Source organism: Pantherophis guttatus, chromosome 1 (genome assembly GCF_059756535.1).
Source record: "Pantherophis guttatus breed Tessera chromosome 1, ASM5975653v1, whole genome shotgun sequence".
Taxonomy (NCBI): domain Eukaryota; kingdom Metazoa; phylum Chordata; class Lepidosauria; order Squamata; family Colubridae; genus Pantherophis; species Pantherophis guttatus.
In genome coordinates this window covers 110938106-110962182 of record NC_142063.1, presented here as the reverse complement: position 1 = coordinate 110962182, position 24077 = coordinate 110938106, and the positions used below count along the sequence as shown (strand labels likewise).

General features: G+C 37.6%; 1 protein-coding gene across 5 annotated transcripts in view; it reads right to left on the bottom strand.

The window, feature by feature from the left end:
* NLRP6 (NLR family pyrin domain containing 6) overlaps positions 1 to 24077 on the bottom strand; it is a 42239-nt gene that overhangs the window by 1666 nt on the left and 16496 nt on the right. For 4 of the 5 annotated variants that reach the window (XM_034420123.3, XM_060687775.2, XM_034420120.3 and 1 more), the window contains 7 exons: positions 20708 to 20740; positions 14573 to 16253; positions 12705 to 12782; positions 9253 to 9423; positions 7000 to 7170; positions 3204 to 3374; positions 2136 to 2306 (listed from right to left, as the gene is read on the bottom strand). In XM_034420123.3, coding sequence (XP_034276014.2) covers positions 2136 to 2306; positions 3204 to 3374; positions 7000 to 7170; positions 9253 to 9423; positions 12705 to 12782; positions 14573 to 16253; positions 20708 to 20740 — 2476 coding nt within the window. Of the gene's footprint in view, positions 1 to 2135; positions 2307 to 3203; positions 3375 to 6189; positions 7171 to 9252; positions 9424 to 12704; positions 12783 to 14572; positions 16254 to 20707; positions 20741 to 24077 lie in introns of those variants that run through there. The other variant, XM_060687776.2, reaches the window with a different exon arrangement.

Sequence of the window (24077 nt, the reverse complement as noted above, 5' to 3'; positions counted from 1 at the left end):
ATCTATCCATTTTAGGAGGGGAATTCTTTTCCTTTTTTAAAAAAAATAAATAAATAAATCTTGGCATCCCAGTATTTCTCACATTGGTCTGCAGCATTTCCCCCCCTCAGAATTAGGTAAAGATCATAGATCTCTCAAATTTTTATTTCATTTCTAAACTTGAGCATTACCTCTCTCCCTCCTATTTTTTCTGGCCCGGTTCTCAGTACATCCTCCCAATCAGGGCCATAAATGTGAAAGTCATGTCACTTTTTTCATTGATTTTAACAGTCACTAAATCAACGGTTTTAAGTTGAGGACTACCTGTAATGCAGTTTAAGGCTCTGTAATAAACTGGTCCTTTGAAAGAGCTAGTAGGCATTATACTAATCATATTAAAATAGAAGACATTGGGAGGGGAGGGGTTGTGGTGAAGGAAGCAAATGACAAAATATGCATCATAATATCACCTGAAAGTACGTAAGAGGCATGAAACACATTTCAACCTTTGATAAAGTCTCAGCTTGCTGTGGATTCTCCTGAAAGTCAACCATGTTTGACACTTTGGACTCATCTTCACATGGCTCCAAAATGTCACTCCAACCATTTCTAAAGGCTATATTTTCATGACATATTTCATCCCCGCCCCAGCCCATGGCATAGTTAAGCCTACATTCATCTTTTGGTGTTGCAGCTTCATGGTTATATTTTTCTTCTGCTCCTGAAAGAAGCCTTGTCATAGGGATGATCTGCCAGATCTCACAAAGGAACTTGGTAATGCTGCTGCCCAGGTCTTATTGGCCTCTTGAGATTGCCTGGGTACCATCCTCTCTCTAGTGGCTTTTGGGCTACAGGACAAATAAGACCTCTAGTTACTGCAAAGGCCTTTCCCTGAGCATTGCATGAGTGGTGCTCTGCAAAGCATTGGTTAGGCAATATGTGAGCTTCTGAGGTACAGAGTTGGGCTGCCCTTCTGCACTTACACTAATTTTTAAACACTTGTTTAGTTATCCTTTGAATGATGGATGGTCAGAGCATTGGCTTTAGAATAACCAAGTTCTGCCAAATGAGTGCATTTTTGACTTTCAAAAGAGTGATTGGTGGATGTTTTTCCTCTCACCAGGAATAGATGCTAAGTGGGAGCAGAAATGAAGTCATGGCAATCCACCAGTCACTGCTCTTAAAGTCTCCCAGAATAATGTTTTATGAAGAACAACATTGCCAGGCTCATTATTCAGTGTGTGATTATTTATAAGACTTATATAATTAGCCATCTTATGTACCACAACTGTGGGATAGTTCACAACAATAGTAAAAACCAAAACTAGGTAAAATCAAAATATGGCAATCAGGTGATTATAGCAGTGGTGAAATCTAAATTTCTTTCCTACTGGTTCTGTGGGCATAGCTTGCTGGGCGTGGCTTGCTGGGGTCATGTGATTGGGAGGACGTAGCTATGTAACTATGTGACTGGGGGATCAAAAGACAGAAACTCACTAAGAATATCCTGCTGGAGTAGGGTTGAACTAGATGACCTCCAGGTCCCTTCCAGCCCTGAATTATCCTCTGAAGCTGCATCTAGTGCCAGGTTTGTAGTCCTTCCTTCCTTCCTTCCTTCCTTCCTTCCTTCCTTCCTTCCTTCCTTCCTTCCTTCCTTCCTTCCTTCCTTCCTTTCCTCCCTCCCTCCCTCCCTCCTTTCTTTCTCTTTCTCTCTTTCTTTCAAAAACTCTCTTTCGGCCAAAGAGGTTGTAGAAAAAATGCTTTTAAAAGTAAAAATAAACAGCCTCTGATGATCATGCAGCTCAGCTGGGCATGGGGGGGGGAGGGATTTTTGCTACCGGTTCTCTGAACCACCCGCCGCCATTGCTACAGGATCGGGCGAACCGGTCCGAATCAGGAGCATTTCACCTCTGCCTCTTTCTCAATAAGAACAAGAAAAAAGTTCATAACAATCTTCTATTAAAGAAGCAGATAAAAAACTATACAAAATAAGTGAATAAATTCTCATTAAGACGGAAAATATAAGTTCAAAATGCCACAAGTGAAATATTTCACTTCATTTTATTTAAATTAAAATGTTTCTGTAATAAACAAAACCTAGGAAATTAGTTAAATAATATACAAATCAAACAGAAAAGAATTAACTGAAGTTTTACCATAATATCTTTAACTTATACCCTGAGTGTTTTAGTTCTTCACACAGCAGCTTCTCCTCATTGTCTCTAATGTGGTCACCATGCAAATATAATTCACGCAGGGTCTGGTTTATCCTGAGAACTCCTGCAATGTGTCTCCTACAGGAGTCTCTCAAGAACTCTTCATTAAGTCTACAGAAAAATTACAGATACATCTTAAAAAATCAACTATTAACCTGGAGTCTTGAAGAACTTGGAGTCAATATTATTATTTGTAGATAATTGTAGATCTTCTCCCTTGATATTTTTACAAAAGATAATTACACACATCAAATTGAAAACTCTCTCATCTACATTAATCTCTCTACATGTAGTCTAAATATTTGAGCCACTCATACAGTGCTTCTATTTCTCACCCTTAACATGGACAAAAACCCCTAACTCTCTTGCCGATTTTTTTTCTGAGAACTTTCTGAGCAAGATCTCTGCAGTATTCTTTTGCAGACTTTCCATGAAGCCTGAACTAGAATAATATCTTCAAAAAGAAGCATGGATTCTGTACTCTTGAAGGACCCATACTGTCAGAGTTCCAAGTAACGAGCCCAAAGTAGAGATCACATCATCAGCCTTGGATCCATTAATAATCTCCTTTATTGGACAAGTCATATTGGTGCATCTGGGGAAAACACAATTCTGAAAACCCCCAGTTTTCTCCACCCAATTCAAACCCAAAGTTCCTTCCCCTCAGGTGGGACATCCATCACAGGTCCCAATCAGGTTACAGTCCCAACTTCTGATGCTATCGATCCACGCCTGGTGAGAATGTCCTTGCTTCCCAGGGGAAAGAATTGTATTATGGCTGCAGGACCCCAACTATCTCTACTCCCCATCCCGTTCCCACAGCTTCAGACAGCCTCGCTGTGGCAGCCATTAAGACATCTCAAAAAAATGGCCTCAGGGTTGACATACAGAAAATGATTACATACTGTATTGCAACTGAAACTGCCTCTCTGTGGATATAGTTCCAGAATAGAATCAGTTAAGAGAAATGATACAAATCAAACTGAAAAACAAACATTGCTCACTCACCGTATTACTTCTATTTTACAGTCTGGATGTTTGAGCCCCTCACATAAAATTTCTGTTGCTCTTTCATCTGTGCTGTTGGGAAACAGCTCAAACTCTCTCAGTGTTTGATTTTTCTTGAATACTTCTGCAAGAGGCCTGCTGAAGGATTCTGTCAGAGACTCTATATGAAGGCTGTAGAGAGGAGTGCAAAAAATTTCCTTTCATTTGGTTTCTTGAGCTTGCACTCTATCAATCTCTGATTTGTCATTCATTTATCCCTACATGGTACACAACCATTTCAGGGGCTTCCAGATGACAGAATGGAGAGCTAGATGACTCTTTAATTTTATCTTCTGTTACAGGTTGATTAAAAACTTATTTTCATTATCTGTAAATTTTTGTAAGCAATAGTCCATTTAATTATTTAATTTTTGATGGATCAAATAATTTATTTCATGGCAGAAACATATTTGGTTCCATACCAAATCAAAGTAATTATTATTATACAAATAATAATAATTTCAGTCATATCACAGCAGTTTAATTATTATCTCTTTAAGATGCCTCTATAATAAACAAAACCTAAAGATTCAATTGAATAATATACAAATCAAACAACAACCAAGAACATTTTCAAAGGAATAAAACTCAGATGGAAAAAAGGAAAGAAGACACTATCCTTCCTGGATACCTTCATAAGCAGAAGGACAAAGGTAAGTGAGCAGAACACAATGTCACCTTCAAGCCCGCTGTTTGCAGGCTTGCTGCTCAGCTATGTTGGGCAAATGGCAGAGGGAGGAACTGGTGAAGCCAAGAGAGCAAAGCTGAATGCAGCTAAGCAGTGGACTTGCAAGCAGTCAGTTCAAAGGCAATAAATCCAAATGCACCCAGCTCCGCTCAACTGAGTTACAGCTTTGTGAGGATGCAGACTGGGGAAGAAGCTGCTCTATAGGCCACGTTTCTCCATTCTGGAAGCAACCATCATTCCAGTGGCCTTAATTCATTGGGGACACCCTGAAACCTTTATGACACCAAGGGAGAAAGCAGCATTTTCTCCTTCCCCAATGGGAGCTCCAGAACGTCTAGAAGGAAATATGTGGTAAAGGGTGAGTGTTTGGGATGTGGGGCAGGGAGGAGCGTATGGTTCCTAGTGGAGGCAGGTCCAAGACAGGGGTAAAATGCTCCTAGTTCGGACCGGCTCGGGTGAGTAGGCAGCGATGGCGGTAGGCAGTTCGGAGAACCGGTAGCAAAAATCCCTGAGCAAAAAAAGAGCCTTTTTTTACTTTTAAATGGCTCTGACGAGCCAAGCTCTGATGATCCCAGCTGAGTTGCCTGCTAATCATAATTTTTAGTTGTTCTTTTTTTAGACCTAGCCATTTAAAGTTTAGGAAGTTTTAAATTTAGCTGCTTTTATATAAAAATAAAATAAAATAAAATAATATTTGTGAAGCTTTTTGAGATTTAGTGTGTTTCTGTAGTGTTTCACTCTAACTACACAAACACACAAAATCTCACAAAGCTGTATGTGGAATTTTGTGTGTGTAAAGTGTGAAAATTGGTTTTTTGGGTTTTTTGTGGCTGTGTGAGGTTCCTGTTTGTTGCAGGGGCCATTTTGGGTCTAGCACAGCTGCTTTTACATTGTGGGTGAGCCAGTTGTGTTGTGTTGTGTTTTGTAGGTTAAAAAAGGGCAAAGAAGTGACATTGACTTGGCCATGCCCATCCAGTCACCTTACCACCAAGCTCCGCCCACTAATTAAGCCACACCCACAGAACCGGTAGCAAAAAAATTTAGATTTCACCCCTGGTCCAAGGGCTCAGGGACTTTGAGGGACTGGAAGTGTTTCCCACAGGATTCTTTCAAGAACTCTTCATTAATCCTACAGGGAGAAGTCAGAAAAATTACAAATTGATCTATAAACTGTAGTCTCGAATAACCTGAAATGAATATCTTTATTTGTGGATAATAGTACAGCTTTGTGAGCATGCAGCTTGGGGAAGAAGCTGCTCTATAGGCCGTGTTCCTCCATTCTGGAAGCAACCATCATTCCAGTGGCCTTAATTCATTGGGGAATTCAAGGGAACCCTGAAACCTTTGTGACACCAAGGGACAAAGCAGTTTTTTCTCCTTCCCCAACAGGAGCTCCTTCCCCAACAGGAGCTCCAGAAGGAAATATGTGGTAAAGGGTGAGTGTTTGGGATGTGGGGCAGGGAGGAGCGTATGGTTCCTAGTGGAAGCAGATCCAAGGGCTCAGGGATTTTGAGGGGCAGGAAGTGTTTCCCACAGGATTCTTTCAAGAAGTGTTCATTAATCCTACAGGGAGAAGTCAGAAAAATTACAAATGTATCTATAAACTGTATTCTCGAATAACCTGAAATGAATATACTTATTTGTGGATAATAGTACAGCCTCTCCTTGAATATATTTACAAAAGAGAAACTATCAAGAGGTAATAACACAAATCACCCTGAAAATTCTGCTCAGTTACATTAATCTCTTTACTTATCCTCTGAATGTTTGAACCCCTTGAACAGTGCTTCCATTTCTTTGTCATCTTTAACATGGACAGGAAACTCCTAACTTTCTTATTGACTTGTTTTTTTTCCCCCCCGACAACTTCAGCAAGATCCCTGCACTGGTTGTTTGAAAGACTCTCTGCCAAGCCTCCAGAAATATTCAGAAGAATCAGAATAACATATTTGAAAACTGTATTAACATATGCTAAAGAATTCTTACTGGGAGGATTTTGGAGAAGGACCTTCTAGGCCATTGCTCCTGCCTTATAGAACTTCTTACCTCCACAAATGAAGTTGGTCCCTAGTCTTTTGGCCTTCTGGAAGAACATGAAGACCTGGCTCTGCCAACTAGCAAGGGGATCCTACAGTGGTATGCAGCCCAAGGGGTGATGCTCTCTTCAACTTTTTTACTTTGTATATTTTTGTATGGTTTTTACAGTCTACTTTATTATAAATCACCCAGAATCACATATATATTGAGATGGACAGGGTATAAATTTGATTGATAAGTAAATATATAAATAAGGCAACAATTATTGAACCAAGGAAGCTGAAATAGGCTTATTTATAGAATGCCAGGATCCATGACTTCTATGGGAATGACATTTGGCAATGTTGTGACTGCTTCAACATTACCATGTCTTTTAACTACACTTTCCAGAAACAACTTAGATTGTGTGCTGCAACAAAAGATGGAATGAAAAAAACTGCACCTCCAACCAGCATTGCAGTATATACCCAGCCTCTTTTCCACCTCCATTTGGCTCCTATGTCCAATTGGCTGGTGACAAAATCTGAGAGATGCGTGGTCATTGGTTGCTTTGGAACTAGGCCAAAATTTGAATTTTCTTAGCCACTGTTGCCAGTGAGGTAAGGGTGAGGCAGTGACTCAGATGCCTGCTGGGGAGGTAGGCCTGGCTGGTGGACACCATCGATCAATGAGTGAGCACTCTTCTCCCCTGGAGGGAGGTGGACCTTGGGGACACACTGCAATGCTAGTTGGAGATGCAGTTTTTCCCACAGTCCTCAGCTCCCTTTGTTCCCCATCATCTCAATGAAAGTGGTTTGCAGATCAGCTAAGGAGGAAGAGAAAGAGAAAGTAGAGTAGATCCTCTACTGAGGATCATGAGGAGAGGGGAAGTGGCTCCAGATTATATTATATGTGGAAAGAAGAAAGTCTGAGCAGGTCACAGGTTGCCTAGTTACATATTGAAACAAGAACTGCCTCTCTGTGGATATCTTTCCAGAAAAAACAACATTCAAGATAATACACATCAATGAAAAACAAACACTGCTCACTCACCATAGTTCTTTTATTTTACATTCTGGACATTGGAGCCCCTCACATAGCATTTCTGCTGCTCTGTCATCTGTGTTCTTGAAGAACAACTTTAACACTCTCAATCCCTGGTTTTTCCGGAGTACTTCTGCAAGATGCTTGCTGAAGGATTCGTTCAGGGATTCTTCAGAAAGCCTATAGAGAAGAGTGTGAAAAATTACAATTATTTTTGAAAAACAAGCAGAGAGTATATTATTTTTTAAAAATATACTTTATAAAATTTCTACAAAAGATAAAATATAAAAAACAAACAGACAAAAGTTGCTAAAAAGGAAAAAGGGAAAGGAAAAGTGCAAAAGAATAAAGAAAAATGATAACAAAAGAAAAACTTCCAAGTTTTCCTATACAGCTGCAAATATAAAATACATTAACATTTTGATCTAAAATTCAATTCAATTCAATGAAACAATTCAATTAAGTCAGGTGCAGTGGTTAGAATGCAGCGTTGCAGGCTAACTCTACCCATAGTCTAGAGTTCGATCCTGATGGGCTCAAGATTGATGAAATTACAGCAAATCACATGATAACAGCAAAAGATTAATATCAGATTGTATCAGATTAATATCAATAATTAATGAATTAATTAATTAATATCAATTAATTAATTAATATATCTGATATATAATGCAACATAATGTAATAAACAAAATATTATGAGAAATGTACACAAGGAATGTTTTGTCACTGAATTAAATGCATGAATGAATATATCTTCAGGATTAAAAATTAACAATCTTTGTTATAAGAAATTAACATATTTGAAAGAAGGGAAACAAGCATGACAGATTCAATAGGTTTTTTAAAAAAAACAATTGACATTAAAGAGAAAAAATACTATCTTACATTGGAATGCTTTTTTGTAGTTCAAACAAGTGTTTATGTGGGCAGAAATAGAAGAAGAAAATAAGCCAAACAAAACTAGCCCAATGCAAAATGCAATTAGAAACAGTGAAATAAATATATATTAGGCATATCCACACTACAATTCACAGAATGATGGTTAATCAAGAAAGATAAGTCCAAATTATTCAATGCTAATAATAACCAAAGTAATATTTATAGCAAGCCAAAGGTCTCTTGAAAGAAAATGGAAATTGAAATTTTAATGTGCATTATCAAATAACTTCAAGCCACTGTTTATATCAAAGCAGATTCCCAAAATCATAAGGAGAAGAAAGTTCAAAGCATCTTTAGTATATTAAAAGAAGCTAGTAGACAATTGAAGAGAAAGTACAGGATGATATAATCCACCTGAATTACTATAGTCCACAAAATTGCTTAAATCCAAATTTAAAAGAAGAGGTTAAAAGAAGCAGAATAAAATATCTGCAAAGCAAAAGCAAAAGTTACAGACTTTGAAATCTATGAAATTTAGATGCAGACATTCTTATCAGCGTAAATGCTGCCATAACTGCAAATGTCTTAATAACAATTTCTAATCTTCATGGTTCATCCTAGGAACAGATCCCAGAGGGAAAAAAAATTAGTCCTGCCAGGTTCTCAACAATTAGCAGATAGGAAAGTAAGGAGGCCCCAGATTTCATACCATTTAGCAAAAATTCTTTATGGCTTTTTCATTATGATCAGGTATAGAACAGTGGTGGGTTCCTCCCCATTCGGCCTGGTTCCGCCGAGCTGGTAGCGGTGACGATATGACATCACCGAACCGGTTCTGCCCCCTGCCCCCCCTGCATTATTCTTACCTTTTATTTGGCCCCACCCCCAATCTATTTCTGCCTCCTGAGTCCCAGCTGATCGGCTAGAGAGAAAAAAACTGTTTAAACTCTTGCTGCAGGGCTTCAAAGGGCCGCCCTACAGCTGATCAGTGTTAAAAGAAAACAAATGAGTAGACCGATGCCTGCAAAAATAAATGGGTAGACTGGTGCCTGCAAAAATGAATGGGTAGACCAGTGCCTCCAAAAACAAATGAGTAGACCGGTACAGCTCTGCAAGCAGTTAAAAGCCTGGTAGACCAATACCTCTGATAAATCCTAAAGAATTGTCACATGACCATCAAGCCACACCCACAAAATAAGCCATGCCCACAGAACTGGTAGTAAAAAAATTTAGAACCTGGTATAGAATAGAAAATGTATTATTCTCGAAGGAACTGAAGAGAATATAGCCATATATAACAACTGGAAGTGTCTTTTCATGAATATATTTCCAGAACTCCAAGAGAGACATCAAAATGAAAAATAAATACTGGTCACTCACTGCAGTTCTTTTACTTTACAATCTGGATGTTGCAGCCTTGCACACAGCAATTCCATTGCTTTGCCATCTGCATTCACGGGGGACAACTCCAACTGCTCCAACCTCTGATTTCTCCTGAATGTTTTTTCAAGATGCCTGCTGCAGGATTTGGTCAGGAACCCTCCAGGAAGCCTGTAGAGAAGAATCTGAGAAATTACATTTTTTCCCCTTGGCAAACAAGTGTGAACTGTATTCTTGTAGGAACTGATAATAATATGATTATATATTACAACTGAAGTGCCTCTGCCTGTATATATTTTCAGATGATTAACTGTCAAAAGATACCTCTGTGTTCTTTAAGTACAACGTTAACATTCTGGCTTTCCCTGAAGATATCAGCAAGATGCCTGTTGAAGAATTCTGATGGAATATCCCCCCAAACAACAGCAATTATTCAGAAGCATTAGAATGGTATCTGATAGGTATGCTTTACATTTATAATTTTCAAAGAAGAATGGAAAAAGATAATACAGAAGTATCATATATAAAAATGGATGGTACAGAGATGATAAACATCTCAAGAAAGCATTAAATGATGATGATCTAAAATATCCTATGATGAACACACCTACAACTATTGTAAGACATGCCATACTCAATTTCTAGTAAAAAAAAAAGTCTGTATTGAACTGTAAAGATACTTGTTTAACACAAACTGAAGTCAATAAGATGAAAAAAGAAAAACTAGAGATGATAAAAAGTACACTAAAATAATCGTGTAAATAATATGTAGATTATCAAAATGAAACATTGAAACCCGTATGCTGGATATGGCACCATTTCTAGTGTCTGGTTGTAATCTAAAAATGGTTTCCAAATAATTTCTAAGTCCAATTTTCTTTAAACTAATATAGACATTAAAGTATATTCCCACAATTTCATTATCCCTACTTCTATAGATAGGATCAAAGATCTTTTTCAATAAAGAGCGTATAAAATCCTTGCAATGGTTAACATGTACTGAATTTTAGTTCAGTATATTTTGAAGAAATGTGTTTAGTAACATTTAATAAAAATACCTCAGGACGAAATGGAATTATGATTTCAAAATTTGTTCCCTTCTATAATGAATTATTTTCCAGTATTGCTGAGCTTTGCAACATTGCCACCATATATGGAGGTATGGAGGAGGGATTAAATCTTTTCATTACATTTCTAGCATTTCACAGAAAAGGAGTACTCCTTTTCACAATCTGTCTGGTGTAATGTTCTAGTGGTAAAATACCTTACAACAATTCTAACTATAATGTTCAAGGTAAACTTGAGCTGTGGTGGCACAGTGGTTAGAATGCAGCATTGCAGGAAAACTCTGCATTCCACTGCCAGGATTTCGATCCTGACTGGCTCAAGGTTGATTCAGCCTTCCATCCTTCTGAGGTCAGTAAAATGAGAACCCATTTAGAGAGGGCTGTAAAGTATTGTGAAGTGGTATATAAGTCTAAGTGCTATTGCTATTGCTAAACTTAATAATCTTTTTCTACTGAAAAAGTCTGGAGTTTGATCCTGATGGGACTCAGGCTGACTCAGCTTTCCACCCTTTCGAGGTTGGTAAAATGAGAACCCAGATTGTTGGAAGTAATAGTGTACATTGTAAAATGCTCAGAGAGTGCTATAAAGCACTATGGAGCAGTATATAAGTCTAAGTGATACTGCTAAGTGTTACATTTGGATTGCTGAAACTGGTCTAAGAAACTTAAACTATACTGTCAAGAATGTCAGTTTTATAAGATTCCCTGGCAGGTTGCCTCATGGCTTCTTAGTAAAACCTGAAGAAGATAATTTGCCAAACTTCCAAGGAAAACAAGAGTGGTTTTTCCAGCTTCAACTCTTTCAACTGAACTGTCAGTTTGGATAGTGTGGACCTGTTTCCCCCTAGCTACCTATTCTGGCTCCTCTAGACTTTGCCACCAAAAAGCACTCATGCCATTTGCAGATACTCCAAGCAGTGAAGTTTTTAAAAATACTGCCAAGGTACCTTAAGATTTATGCATGATACTGGGTGGGTATCTCTCAGTTGCCATTAGACCAGGGAGGGAAAGATGCCTTTCTTTTGTCCGGAGTGCTCCTGGAATTTAAGCAAAAGAGCCCTAACCTAGCATTAAAGTCAACTACCATCATCACAACTACTGCTGGGAAGTTTCCTCTTAGAATAACTTTACTCTTTATGATTGCAAATATATATCTTGTATATTTAAAAAAATACACAAGAAGCAAGAATATAATCCATTTTCACAGCAGAAACTAAATTTCACAACTGGTGTTGCATGCTGTTTGTATGGAGCCAGTTTAACCCAGTATACTTAGGCTTTCTTGAAAGAAAGATAATTAATCCCTCTCTTATTCTTCTTCACCCACTTTTAGTAACTCCAAAAGTAATAAGGAACATTTGTCTATATATATATTGTCTTTGTGAAAATGTGAGATTTGAACATCTCCTTCCCTTCCCTTATCCTAAAGAGAACCAGGGAGGGTGAACTCTGAGATATTTACTCAAATTACATTCCTACTATGGGCTTTTACCTGACTGTTGCATTGACTGTGGCTCTTTCTCTTCTTCCTCAAGGTTGTTCTCATAGACCATTACAGTTGGCCTTCTTTTATAACAATATATAGGGCTGGCAGAGATTATTAGAAAAGAATAGGACCTTCCAATCTCTGATTATTAAGATTATTAATATTTATTAAAACTGAAAAAGTAACCTATGAATCCATTGAGTATTATGAAATTGACTTTCAGATGAGGATCCATCTCTCCGTCCGTCTTATTCTGGGAACTATAAGTTTGTTCGCTTTCTCATATGTTTGTGATGAACTGGAGACATACTTTTCCTCTTTGGAGGAGAGGTAGAAGAAATACAATGCCCAGCCTCATTCCCTCAATTCAGTTCCTCAATCTTTCCACCACAATCAATTCTATTTTAACAAGCTATGCACACAACCACTCTAATTCATTTTCTCTGCCAAGAGCAGACTGCTTTTTGTCAAGTGCTTCCATTGACTCACCTACCAATTCAACCCATATTACATGCCACATAAGCCTCTTTCTTTACCTTCCATAACCATTATGAACATACCCTTCCTCAGACCTTCTCCCACAAATACACAAAAAACAGATTGGGTGGGGGGCATGGCTCTGTTTTTTCTCTACGGAGGAGGCCTTCCAACAATATACACTGCATTTCGTGCAGAAATTCCCTTCCTTACATTTTCTAAAATTTTCTTTTCTCTCAGTGTCTGTTATCATCCAGTTCCTTCCCAGGTTGCAGGAACCCTCAGCAAAGCCTACTCTATTGCGACCATGAGAAACTGATGAGAGTCTGATACAGAAATATTATAGTAATATATAAACTTCAAATACTATGTATTGTTTTTATATCAATGACATCTGTGATAAAATGCAAGCAGTTTCTTACCTCAGGATTTGTAAGTGTCTCAGCTTTGTCAGTGCTTTAAAGAAGTCTTCCACATATCTTTCATCCAAACTCCATTTCCTAATGGGGAAAGACATTTTTGTTCTCAGATTTCAGTGTTTCCAGTCCCTATACTTTGCAAATATAATTGTAAAATCCATTTGTAAAGTAACCACAAATGAATTTCTTCATATTTTAATATGGGAAAGTAATAGTAAAAACAAGACCATTTTGTAAATGAAATGGTTACAGAGCTTTATTTGAGGGAATTAAGATTAAGCATGGCATCCTAGATACACACATACACACACACACACACACACACACACACACACACAAAAGGAATCACAGAGAATATTTCAGGAAACTCAAAGTCCCACAATCAAGACATGAGAAGCAATAGGCAAATCAGGGGTGGGTCCTAAAATTCTTTACTACTGCTTCTGTGGGTGTGGCTTATTTTGTGGGCGTGGCTTGGTGGTGGTGGTGGTAATGTGATTGGGTGGGCATGGCCAACTTTTTTTTTTTACTTTTAAAAGCATTTTTTCTACAACCTTAAAAGGTTGCAGAAAAAAATGCTTTTAGAAGCCTCTGACGATCAGGCAAGTCAGATCGGATCGCCAGAGGCTTTTAAAGGCATTTTTTTTCCTACAACCTCTTCGGCTGAAGAGGTTGCAGAAGAAAATGCTTTTAGAAGCCTCTGGTGATCCCAGCTGAGCCGCATGATCATCAGAGGCTTTTTTTTTTTACTTTTAAAAGCATTTTTTTGGCTGAAGAGGTTGTAGAAAAAATGCTTTTAAAAGTAAAAAAACAAAAAGCTTCTGATGAGGTGGGCAGGGTAAGTAAGCGGCGACCAGGCCGGGGACAGGTTCGGGGGCATGGCCAGCCAATGTTATTACCGGTTCTCCGAACTACTACAAATTTTTACTACTGGTTCTTGCGAACCGGTGCGAACTGGGAGCAATCCACCATTGATGCAAATGTTATATACTCACGCATGGATACACACCATACATAATCATATTCATTCATCTTCAGAGAATAATTATTGCCTATAATTGCTAGAATAGAATAGAGTTGGAAGGGAAGGGAAGTCCAACTAGAGAGCCTGGATAGCTCAACAGACTAAGCACTGTAATTTAACACCAGCTGTCTGCAATTAAAGTAAGATCGAATCTCGCCAGGCTCAAGGTTGACTCAGCCTTCCATCCTTTCTAAGGTAGGTAAATTGAGGACCCAGTTTGTGGGGGCAATAAACTGACTTTGTATAAAAATATACAAAAGTATGAAGGCTATTGCTTAACGCACTGTAAGCCGCCCTGAGTCTCCGGAGAAGGGTGGCATATAAATCAAATTGAAAAAAAAAAAAAAACAACACCTGCTTTTTATAGAACGGGCTGAGGAAAGGCAATCAGTGTCTCTTCCTGAAAGGAAGTTCAGAAATTTCCAATTATTGTAGAAGAATTTCCTTATATTATCTGCCATAAGTTAGAAAGTTTTATCCACAATGGACATTCAAATGCAGTGCCATGGAACATTTCAGACTGCTGAATGTAGTTCTTCTTAGTTAACAGGGAGAAAGAGCCTGAGCTTACTTATGGCCAAAAGAACTTCAAATCACTCTTTACAGACTGTCAGTGTCGGGCAATGTATAAAAAAATCAAGTTTCTAAAATATCATTTAAAAGGGTTAGGATTGAGGATTGAGACCCCTCTCTAACATAGCAGCTTAAAGACATTTATCTATAATCTTAAGTGTCATTTTTCTGACACTTTTTTTTATTTTTGAGAGAATAAGTAAGAGAATAGCAGTGGCAGGATCATAAACTGAATTAAATACCTAATGGGTTATAAACTTTCAAAAATACTTACTCATTTTCTGGAAGAAATAATTCTTTCTCTGCCTGATATAGAAATGTATGGTTTTCGATATGGAGATTCTCCAAATTCTGGCAGTGTTGTATGCAATAGGCCAGGATCATCAATTCCATATCTAAATTGCACTGATAATTTATTTCAGTGATACCATCTAGTGCATTTTTTACAAAATTGTCATCCTGGGTCTCATATAAATAACTAAACATTTCTTTTTGCATATTGAAATAAATTCTTGTTTTAATGTTATTTTTCACCCAGTCTAATAGGAACTCTTTATTATTAGGAAAAATTTCCCATCCAAATTCTTTTTTCAATTCTCTCATTCTTTTATCTTCATTTAGGAAACCAAAGAGGAAGCGAAATCCTACTGCAAAATCAGACCTAAAATATGTATGTCTTTCTAATAGTGTCTGCAAATGTTTATTCTGATTTTCAGAATGTCGTTCCTCCCCTTCTAGAACATAGAACAAAGCAGCAAAAAACTCCTGGAAGCTTAAGTGAATGAAGCTGTAGGTTTGAATACAATCAATGTCCCTTTTGAAGAGGTTCTCATTCAGAAAGAGGGAGAGGGATTGTTCCTGATCGAAACTATGCTTCTTGACTTCTTCCTCCATAAATAGTATTTGTTGTTTCCAGATTCCTTCTGTGGCTAAAGAGCACAAACCTTTCACATTTGCTCGGATATCCTGTTTGGATTCTTTGTGATGAAATTTTAACAAGCTGGAGAGATACAGCATATAGATTGCAGTGAGAGTGCATGGTGTCTTCTGCAGATCCTTGCCTCTCTCCATCTCTTGTTTCACCACTGTGCAGATGATCCAGCTCACAAGGGGAATGACACACATGGTGAAAAGCATATCATTTTGTTTCACAAATCTGAGAGCTTGACTTGCTTGGTTTATATTTTCAAAAAAATTGTAGAAATATTCTTCCCTCTCCTTTGTTGAAAACCCCAATATCTGAAAATACCGTGGATGCTCTAAACATCGATGGAGTTTCTCCAAAGCAATAGGTCTTGTTGTGATTATAAGACAAGATTCAGGTAGAAGCTTTTTTTTAAATAAACTGCTCAAAAGAATTCTCATTGGCTCCTTCTTCCAGGGATCAGTACAAAAGTCATCTTCAGACTGATCAAAGGAATATCTTAATTCATCAAACCCATCAATTATGAACAGAAGCTTCTCTTCATTTTTCAATATATTTCGAGTGACATTTTTCACTGAACGATACTTGGGCCACTGCTTCGAAATTATTTCTGCAATGCTACTCTTTTCTGGTTCTGCATGGAGATTCATCTCTCTACAATAAATATAGAAAATATAATTAAATTTATCCTGGTAAAGTTGTTGAGATGCCCAATCAAGCATGATTTTTTTGGCCATCATGGTTTTTCCAATTCCTGCAGCTCCTTGCAACACAACAACTTGTGGAATTAGTCCACATTTATCAGGGTTAAATAACGTTTTAATGTTCGTTGAAGACTTTGCTCTCTTGCTGATGATTTCAACATGTTTCCTTCCTGTCGCCAGAATTTCATCTTCTCTTTCCTCTTCAGACCGGTGATAATCTAGGATGATTAAGCTTGAGTATCTCTGGTTTAGAGATACATATTCACCAGGAATAGAATTAGGATCTTCGATGGTTTGAAATTTTTTTTGAATGTGGCTTCTGTAATCTAAAAAAAGAATGAATCAAAATAAAATATGAAAAATAAGGCCCGCATAAGAAAGTCAATTAGGTGTATAGTACTACTGCATCTTCTCCTTGAAGCCACCCCCATTCCCCTCTCTGATTAATTTGTTTAGGGAAATTGTAGGATACTCTGTTAATTAGTCTAAATAGAAACTGATGTCAATAGGAAAAATTTGCTAATCAATACATTAAATAATAATTATTTATTTTTTAGTTCTTGTTCTACATAACATTTATGAAATAATTACACTAAATACTAATAATATATATAAATATGTTTCTTCAGACATTGATAGATGGAATTCTTTAAAACTTACCCACCTGAGATATGGTAAATATTCTTAGAATGAATATAATACCGCCACAAGTTATATTTTATGTGATTGTTTTTTATTCAGAAACAAAAGAGACTGACAGATGGATAGATATGGGTTTCTTCAATTCAGACTATGTGTGAAAAATATGTAGTTGTTCATAGATGGGCTTTCGATTTCCCAAATTTTGAATTATACTATTAGACAATTCTTTCTCCTTCTCTTTCTCCTCCTTTCTCCTTCCTCCTCCTCCTCTTTTCCCACAAATACAAGGTTGACTTTTTAAAGATAGTCTGACCATAACCAAATTTAGAGCAACTTCATTCAATATTAATACCCTTCCTAGGATCTTTTGGAATAGTTGTATATGTCATTCTTGGTTATTTAGATGGCATCACCTTCAGAACATAACAGATTAGACATGACCCTTGTCACTATTATAGCCAAGTTGAATACTGTGGTAAACTATTTGTAGAAAATTGCATTTTGGTACCTTTTCCCATATTTAATTGATGCAATGCAATAATCAAATTTTTTTTTTTAAAACAAAATCTCTATTCTATGGAAGGTTTGAATCTATGCTGAGATTTTTACTTTAGACTGATTATATAATAATAATAGTAATAATAATAATAATAACAACAACAATAATGATGATTATGATGTTAGTTTTAATTTCCTTTTTTAAAGGATAAATATCTTTTTACTTTAGCATTCCACTGATGCAACATATATTGGCATCTTATTTTGGACCTGCAGCATTTCAGCTTCAGAGACACATAGATAATTAGAAGTAATCATCAATCTTATGAAACTTAACATCCCAGATAGACTTTATAAATATTAATTTCCAATAAATCATTGACATGTACAATTTAAAAAGTGAATTTAAGTAATAGGTAGAGATTTAATTTAATACAACAACATACTTACTGTCAGTATCAAAATTTTCAATATATCTTAGATTATAATTTATTCAATATAAAATAATATTTATAGGTCCCCCATTACATTTGTACAGAAAAGAAATCAATAAACCATTGCCCTTTTGAAAATGTGAGAATAACATGTCATTATATATATATATATATATATATATATATATATATATATATATATATATATATATATATATATATATATATGTGTGTGTGTAGGTCTTTGGTTATTCGGGTCTTCTCCCACGTAAAATTGGAAGTGTCTTGGCGACGTTTCGACGAAGTCTCATTCGTCATCTTCAGGCTGGTGTTCTCGGCTTCGTGCTTCCAGGAGCAAACTGGAAGCACGAAGCCGAGAACACCAGCCTGAAGATGACGAATGAGACTTCGTCGAAACGTCGCCAAGACACTTCCAATTTTACGTGGGAGAAGACCCGAATAACCAAAGACCTACATACAAACACCCGCGAAAACCTGAGAAAATATATATATATATATATATATATATATATATGTGTGTGTGTGTGTGTGTGTGTGTGTGTGTGTGTGTGTGTGTATAGTTAATATTTCGGGTTTCTTCCCGTGTAATTGTGGATATATCCCTAAAAGGGTAGAAGCGACGTTTCGACAGAATCTCATTTGCCATCATCAGGCTTATGTGAGGAGTCTTTTGCAGTAACTGCCGTTACTAAACTGCAAAAGACTCCTCACATAAGCCTGATGATGGCAGATGAGATTCTGTCGAAACGTCGCTTCTACCCTTTTAGGGATATATCCACAATTACACGGGAAGAAACCCGAAATATTAACTATACACACATATATACCCGTGAAAACTTATATATATATATATATTCTGGGACTATTACCTATTATGGGAACATTGCTAGCTGGACAACAGAAATGGATTTTCTGTGCCATCCTTAGCAGTAAAAAAACTTTCTATTGGAGATTGGGAAGATGCATTTATGGCCCCAATTAGCCAATGGACTAAAGATTTCATATTATTAGAAAGAGTCCCTCTTTGAGGGAGATGGGCAATTCAGAAATGTGAAAACCAAACAAATAAGTAACCTGCAAAATCTGAACAAGTTGTGTCCAAACGGAGTCTATGAATGGAGAATTAAAATGTAATACTAGATAACCTGCTGAGTTATCTAGTATTGACTGTTGAGTCATCATTTTAGATATATTTCCTTCTTTGAACAGAGAAACAGAATGACAGGAGACAGAAAAACAGCAGTGGGAGTGGGTGGGGAATGACTTTAGTTCCTGCCAACTTTCCATTGAGTTTTCTTTTGGGAAGCTGGCAGGGAACATTGGGGATTTTCCTTCCTTCCTTCCTTCCTTCCTTCCTTCCTTCCTTCCTTCCTTCCTTCCTGCCTGCCTGCCTGCCTGCCTGCCTGCACTGCCTGCACTGCCAAAACCACTTTGCAGCTTTTCCCATTGGAGTTAGGGTTAGGTTTAAAGTTAGGGCCCATTCATGCTTGAATTAACTTTAAACATAATTTGGTGAATTTTTTTTTAAATTTTTTTATTAGAGCTAGATTGTTATAGTTAAAAAAAAATCAAAAACAAATGTATAATAATTTTTCTATCACTGTGTAACACCACCAAAATATCCATATATATATACACCAATAATCAGAGAGTAAAAATAGAAAATATTTACAGATTCTTGTATACAAATTTACATTTCCAATACTTATTAATTACTATAAATATACCATCATCTATAATTATAACCCAACATTATCCTTTGTCTCTCTCCCATCGTTTCTGGGTCCAATCATACCACATATTCCAACTACCATAAAAGTCTGAGTCTCTTTTACCCTTGATCAGTTTTGTAAGTCTATTGGACTCTGCACATTCCATGTTTTTATAAATTATTTTTGAGTCCATTGGTAAGTCCTCATTCTTCCATTCTTGTGCGAATGCCAGTCTCCCTGCAGTAATTATGTGCAACATCAAATACCATTTAGTCAATCCAATATTTGCAGGTCTAACCCCCAACAAAAAGGTTTCCGGTTTCAGTTCCACTCTACAATGTGTGATTTCAAGCAATCATCATCGTACTTTCTTCCAATATTTAGCTGCCAGTGGGCATGTCCACCATTGGTGGAAGTAAGTTCAATTGCTATGCCGACATTTCCAGCACTGTGAAGATGTCCCGGGGAACATTTTAGCTAATCTAGCTGGAGGTAGGTGCCATCGATAAACCATCTTATAAATATTCTCTTTATAAGAGGATGTCATAGTTAATTTTAAATTTTTAAGCCAAATCTCCTCCCATTTTTGAAGATCCAATGAATAACCCATATTTTGCCCCCAAGCAACCATGGAGTCTTTAACGACTTCCTCCCCCGCTTTCAATGATAATAGGTAAGAATAGCATTTCGATAAGACTTTCCTGTCATTACCTAATAAGATTTTATCCAATTCTTGTTTTCCATGATATATCCCTTCACTCTCCTGATCTTTCTTCCATCTTGAGTGTATTTGGGTGTAGGCCCTCCAGTCTATGTTACACCCCTCTGACCTCAGTTGTTCCCGTGTCTTCAGTCTGCCCTGAGTATCCAAAATATCTTCATAGGTCAAGACCTTCTCTCCTTTATATAATGTTGGGTATACCAGGGCCTCCTGAATTGAGATCCAACATGGTATCTTCAGATACAACTTTCTCCTAAGTCTTTCCCAGGTATCCCCTAGGATCTTAGGTAAATAATGATTCCAAAAATACCTCGGTCGGGCTGACTGTCCTGGCCATAAGAAATGGTACCAACCGTGTTGAAGGCCATAACCTTCTGCCGCCAATAGCCACCTCCTTTTCAGGGCAATCCAGTCCTTCACCCATATCAGAATGGCTGCCTGATGGTAAAGCTCCCAATTTGGGAGTCCAAATCCCCCTCTAATTTTAGGTTCCTGCATCATCCTGAGCTTAATCCTTGATTTTTTACTTTGCCAAATAAATTTAGAAACAACTCTGTTCAAGTTGTTGAAGAATTCCCTATCCAAACTTATCGGGGCAGTTTGGAACAAAAACAACCATTCCCCTTTATAATCAGACAGTTAGAGATTTGGAGAGGTGGAAAAATTTACAGCTATCACTTATGGGAAGGATTGCTGCCGTCAAAATGTATGTCCTCCCCGAATGGTGAACTTTTAAATGACTGCTGCCTTACCTGATGAATCTGGCGGTCGGTGAGCATCAATATCTGTAAGTGAAGATGGTCTATCATTAGTAAAATACAAATTATTTAAAAAATAATTTCAGAGCTTTTTTAAATAGGTAACTACATGGGTGACTCTATGGATGCCTACATTTGCAATGTATATTGGATTTCATATCTAATAGTTCATATATGTTCCTATAAATTTCTTTTCCTGTTTACCTCTTTTCATTTATAGGCAGATGTGAATGGCCCACAACTGTGAAAATTACCAGACATAACTAACTGTGCCCTTGCCTTATCTCCCAGTCTAGCTTGTATGGAAGAAGGAGAGCTACCATTAAATCACTCCTCCCACTCCTAAAACACTAAGGCACAGGTGTCAAACTCGATCGTGTCACATGACATATTGTGACGTATGGCGATGTTTTTTGCCTTTGCGGAGATGGAGTGGGTATGGCTTGCGTGTGACACATCCAGCCCATGGGCCACCAGTTTGACAAGCCTGTACTAAAGTGTTCCAAAAGGATATCAACATCCTTGGCATTAAAGGCAATCCAGAGATCAAGGAGATTTAGGATAGATGTGCTACTCATGTCCTGCTCCCATCAGGGGTCATTTATAAATGCAATCAAGATCATCCTAGTGCTAGTTCCCAGCCTGAACCATGACTGGAAAGGATCTAGGTAATTGTTTCCTTTAGGTATCTTCAAAGCTGCAGGATCTGCTTGGCAGCATTTTTCATCCTGCTTGGCCTCTACTTAAAGTCCCCACCTTTCATCATCTTCATCTCTACTTTTGGTTTGTTTTTTATATGTGGATGGTAGGGGTAGAAATCCTCACCTGCCCATGGTGAGGCCTTTGTGGAATTGATGGGGTGTGTCATATTACAGTCCTCCATAATTTACTTTCCAAGTGAATCTTAAACTTAAACTTAAATAATTTTGCATTCTATCTTTAGTCCAGCAAAGCTCCCGTTTTGGATAATGGTTCTTTTGGGTTTTCCAATTACAAATATGTCTCTTTTGGGCATCGGAATTTTAGAAGCTGAGTGAGCTCTTCACCATATTTCAGCTAAATGTGAACTGGGTTTCAATGATACCATGTCAGCCATTCAATCTTTTTAGCCTTTTCTTTTCTAGTCTAAGTAGTTTGATAAAAGGGCAGCACCCTAGATCTTTGGACAGGGATGTTCAAGGGTGTGTGTGTGGATTGTGCCTTCCTTCAAAAATATGGATGTTTTTACAGAGACCAGTCTGATGAGTTATCCAACAGAATATCAAGCAAATTAAAGCAGCCCTACACGTTGCAACAAGAGACAAATGGAATTTCTTCTTGGAATTGCAACTGGTTCTGGGATGCTTTTTGGCTCCCTAATTTGGCATCCCCACTGTAAAAATATACTCAGGGGATTTTAGATATTTGGGACTGTCCTTCCCCAAGATCAGCTCTCAATTTCTTTCCACTTGGGATTGCTGCAAGATAGAAGTTGCCCTTCTTTGTTCTCTGGTTCCACCCAGTACTTCATGCTCTGCTCACTTCCCTAGTAGCAACAATAGCATCACCACTTGTAAGATATTGTAATGCTGTATCATGTCAGGAAGCTTGCTAGATAAAAGCATGAACAAAATCATGGTGATATCACATCCTGGTGACTTTGTGGTTCTCTTTCTCTACCCTCCCTGCTTTGCAGGAAGGCTGGACCCATTTGACTAGTCTACCCCCAGTGACTAATGGAGCCAATTGGGCTTCAAAGGGAGCTGGGGGAAATAACTTTTGATCTGTTGCATACTCTTCCAGACATCCTGGTGGCTGCCTGGAATAGGGAAAGGGCCAAGGCCTCAGACAGGATTGCGTCTGTGCGGTCTCTTTTGGACCATTGCTCCTGTTGCTCCCTATAATTCACTGAGGAGTTGAGGGAGCTGAAAAGGATCAAGAGGCTCCTAGAGCACTACTGGAGGAAAATAAGAATGAATTCAAATGCACATAAGCTAGTGCTGCTGTTAAGGCCTAACTCATGGCAGTAAGAGTGTCGAAATGCCAGTACGTCTCCTCTCTTACTGCATTTGCAGAATGCTGCCCAAGGGCTCTGTTTAGGCTTACCAGGACTCTCCTAGGCAAAAGTGAGGCTGGAAGCCTATTTACAGGACTGTGCAAAGGAATTTTCCTTGTAACTGGAAGATAAAATCTCTCGGATTCGACCCCAGTTAGGTACCAAGCAGGATACAAATCCTGTGGAGATGCCCAGACTGCTTCTGAATCCAATTCAAGGTTATAATCTTTAAAGCCCTATATGGAATGCGGCCAGGTTACTACAGAGCTGTCTTAATCCCATTAATTCAGTTTGTCCCACCCAGTCATGCAGGTAAGGTATGTTGTGGACACTGTCAACTAAAAATTCTGACTGGCAGAGTCCAGGAACAGAGCCTTCTCTGTCTCTACCCCCATCCTGTGAAACACTCTACTCCAGAGGTGAGGCAGGCACTCACTTTCCCATCCTTTCATGTTATAATAATATGGTTCTAGAGCAATGCATGGAGTGCAGAGAAAATGCAACCGTCTGATTGGTTAATACTCTGAAAGCCCTCTTCCCCCATCTTTTAATTAATTTTTCATATTAATTTTTAATCCACTTTTGCCTTCTTAAATTGTAAATTTCATACTGTCAAACTATTTACTAAGTCTGTACTGCTATTAATCTTGTCATCATTCCTATCACCCATCTCCCACGTATGACTGTATGACTGTAACATTGTTGCTGGTATACTTACGATTTATATTGACTGTTTCCCAATATGATTTGATTGCTTATTTATTCCCTATGACTATCATTAAATGTTTTACCTTATGATTCTTGATGAATGCATCTTTTCTTTTATGTACACTGAGAGCATATGCACCAAGACAAATTCCTTGTGTGTCCAATCACACTAGGCCAATAAAGAATTCTATTCTATTCTATTCTATTCTATTCTATTCTATTCTATTCTATTCTATTCTATTCTATTCTATTCTACTCTACTCTACTCTACTCTACTCTACTCTACTCTACTCTACTCTACTCTACTCTACTCTAATTTGCATACACTATTTTAATGTTTTGGTTTTTTTTTACTTCTACACCACGCAGAATTCCAGTTTGAGGGAAAAGGGTGGTTTTAATTATTTGATCAATAATTAAATATTTTTAAAGGATCTTCTTTAAATTTAGATCAATGAACTAAGCTGTTTGGTTGAAGTTGGCTCAACATTTTTCTTTGACAGTGATGGGAATGTGCCAAATTGAGTGATACAGCAGATGCTTCCCTTAGGTTTGATTCCAGAGAAAAGACTGGGAATTTCAGGCTAGAAGGAAAGCCCCACTCTGAAAACCTGGAGAGCT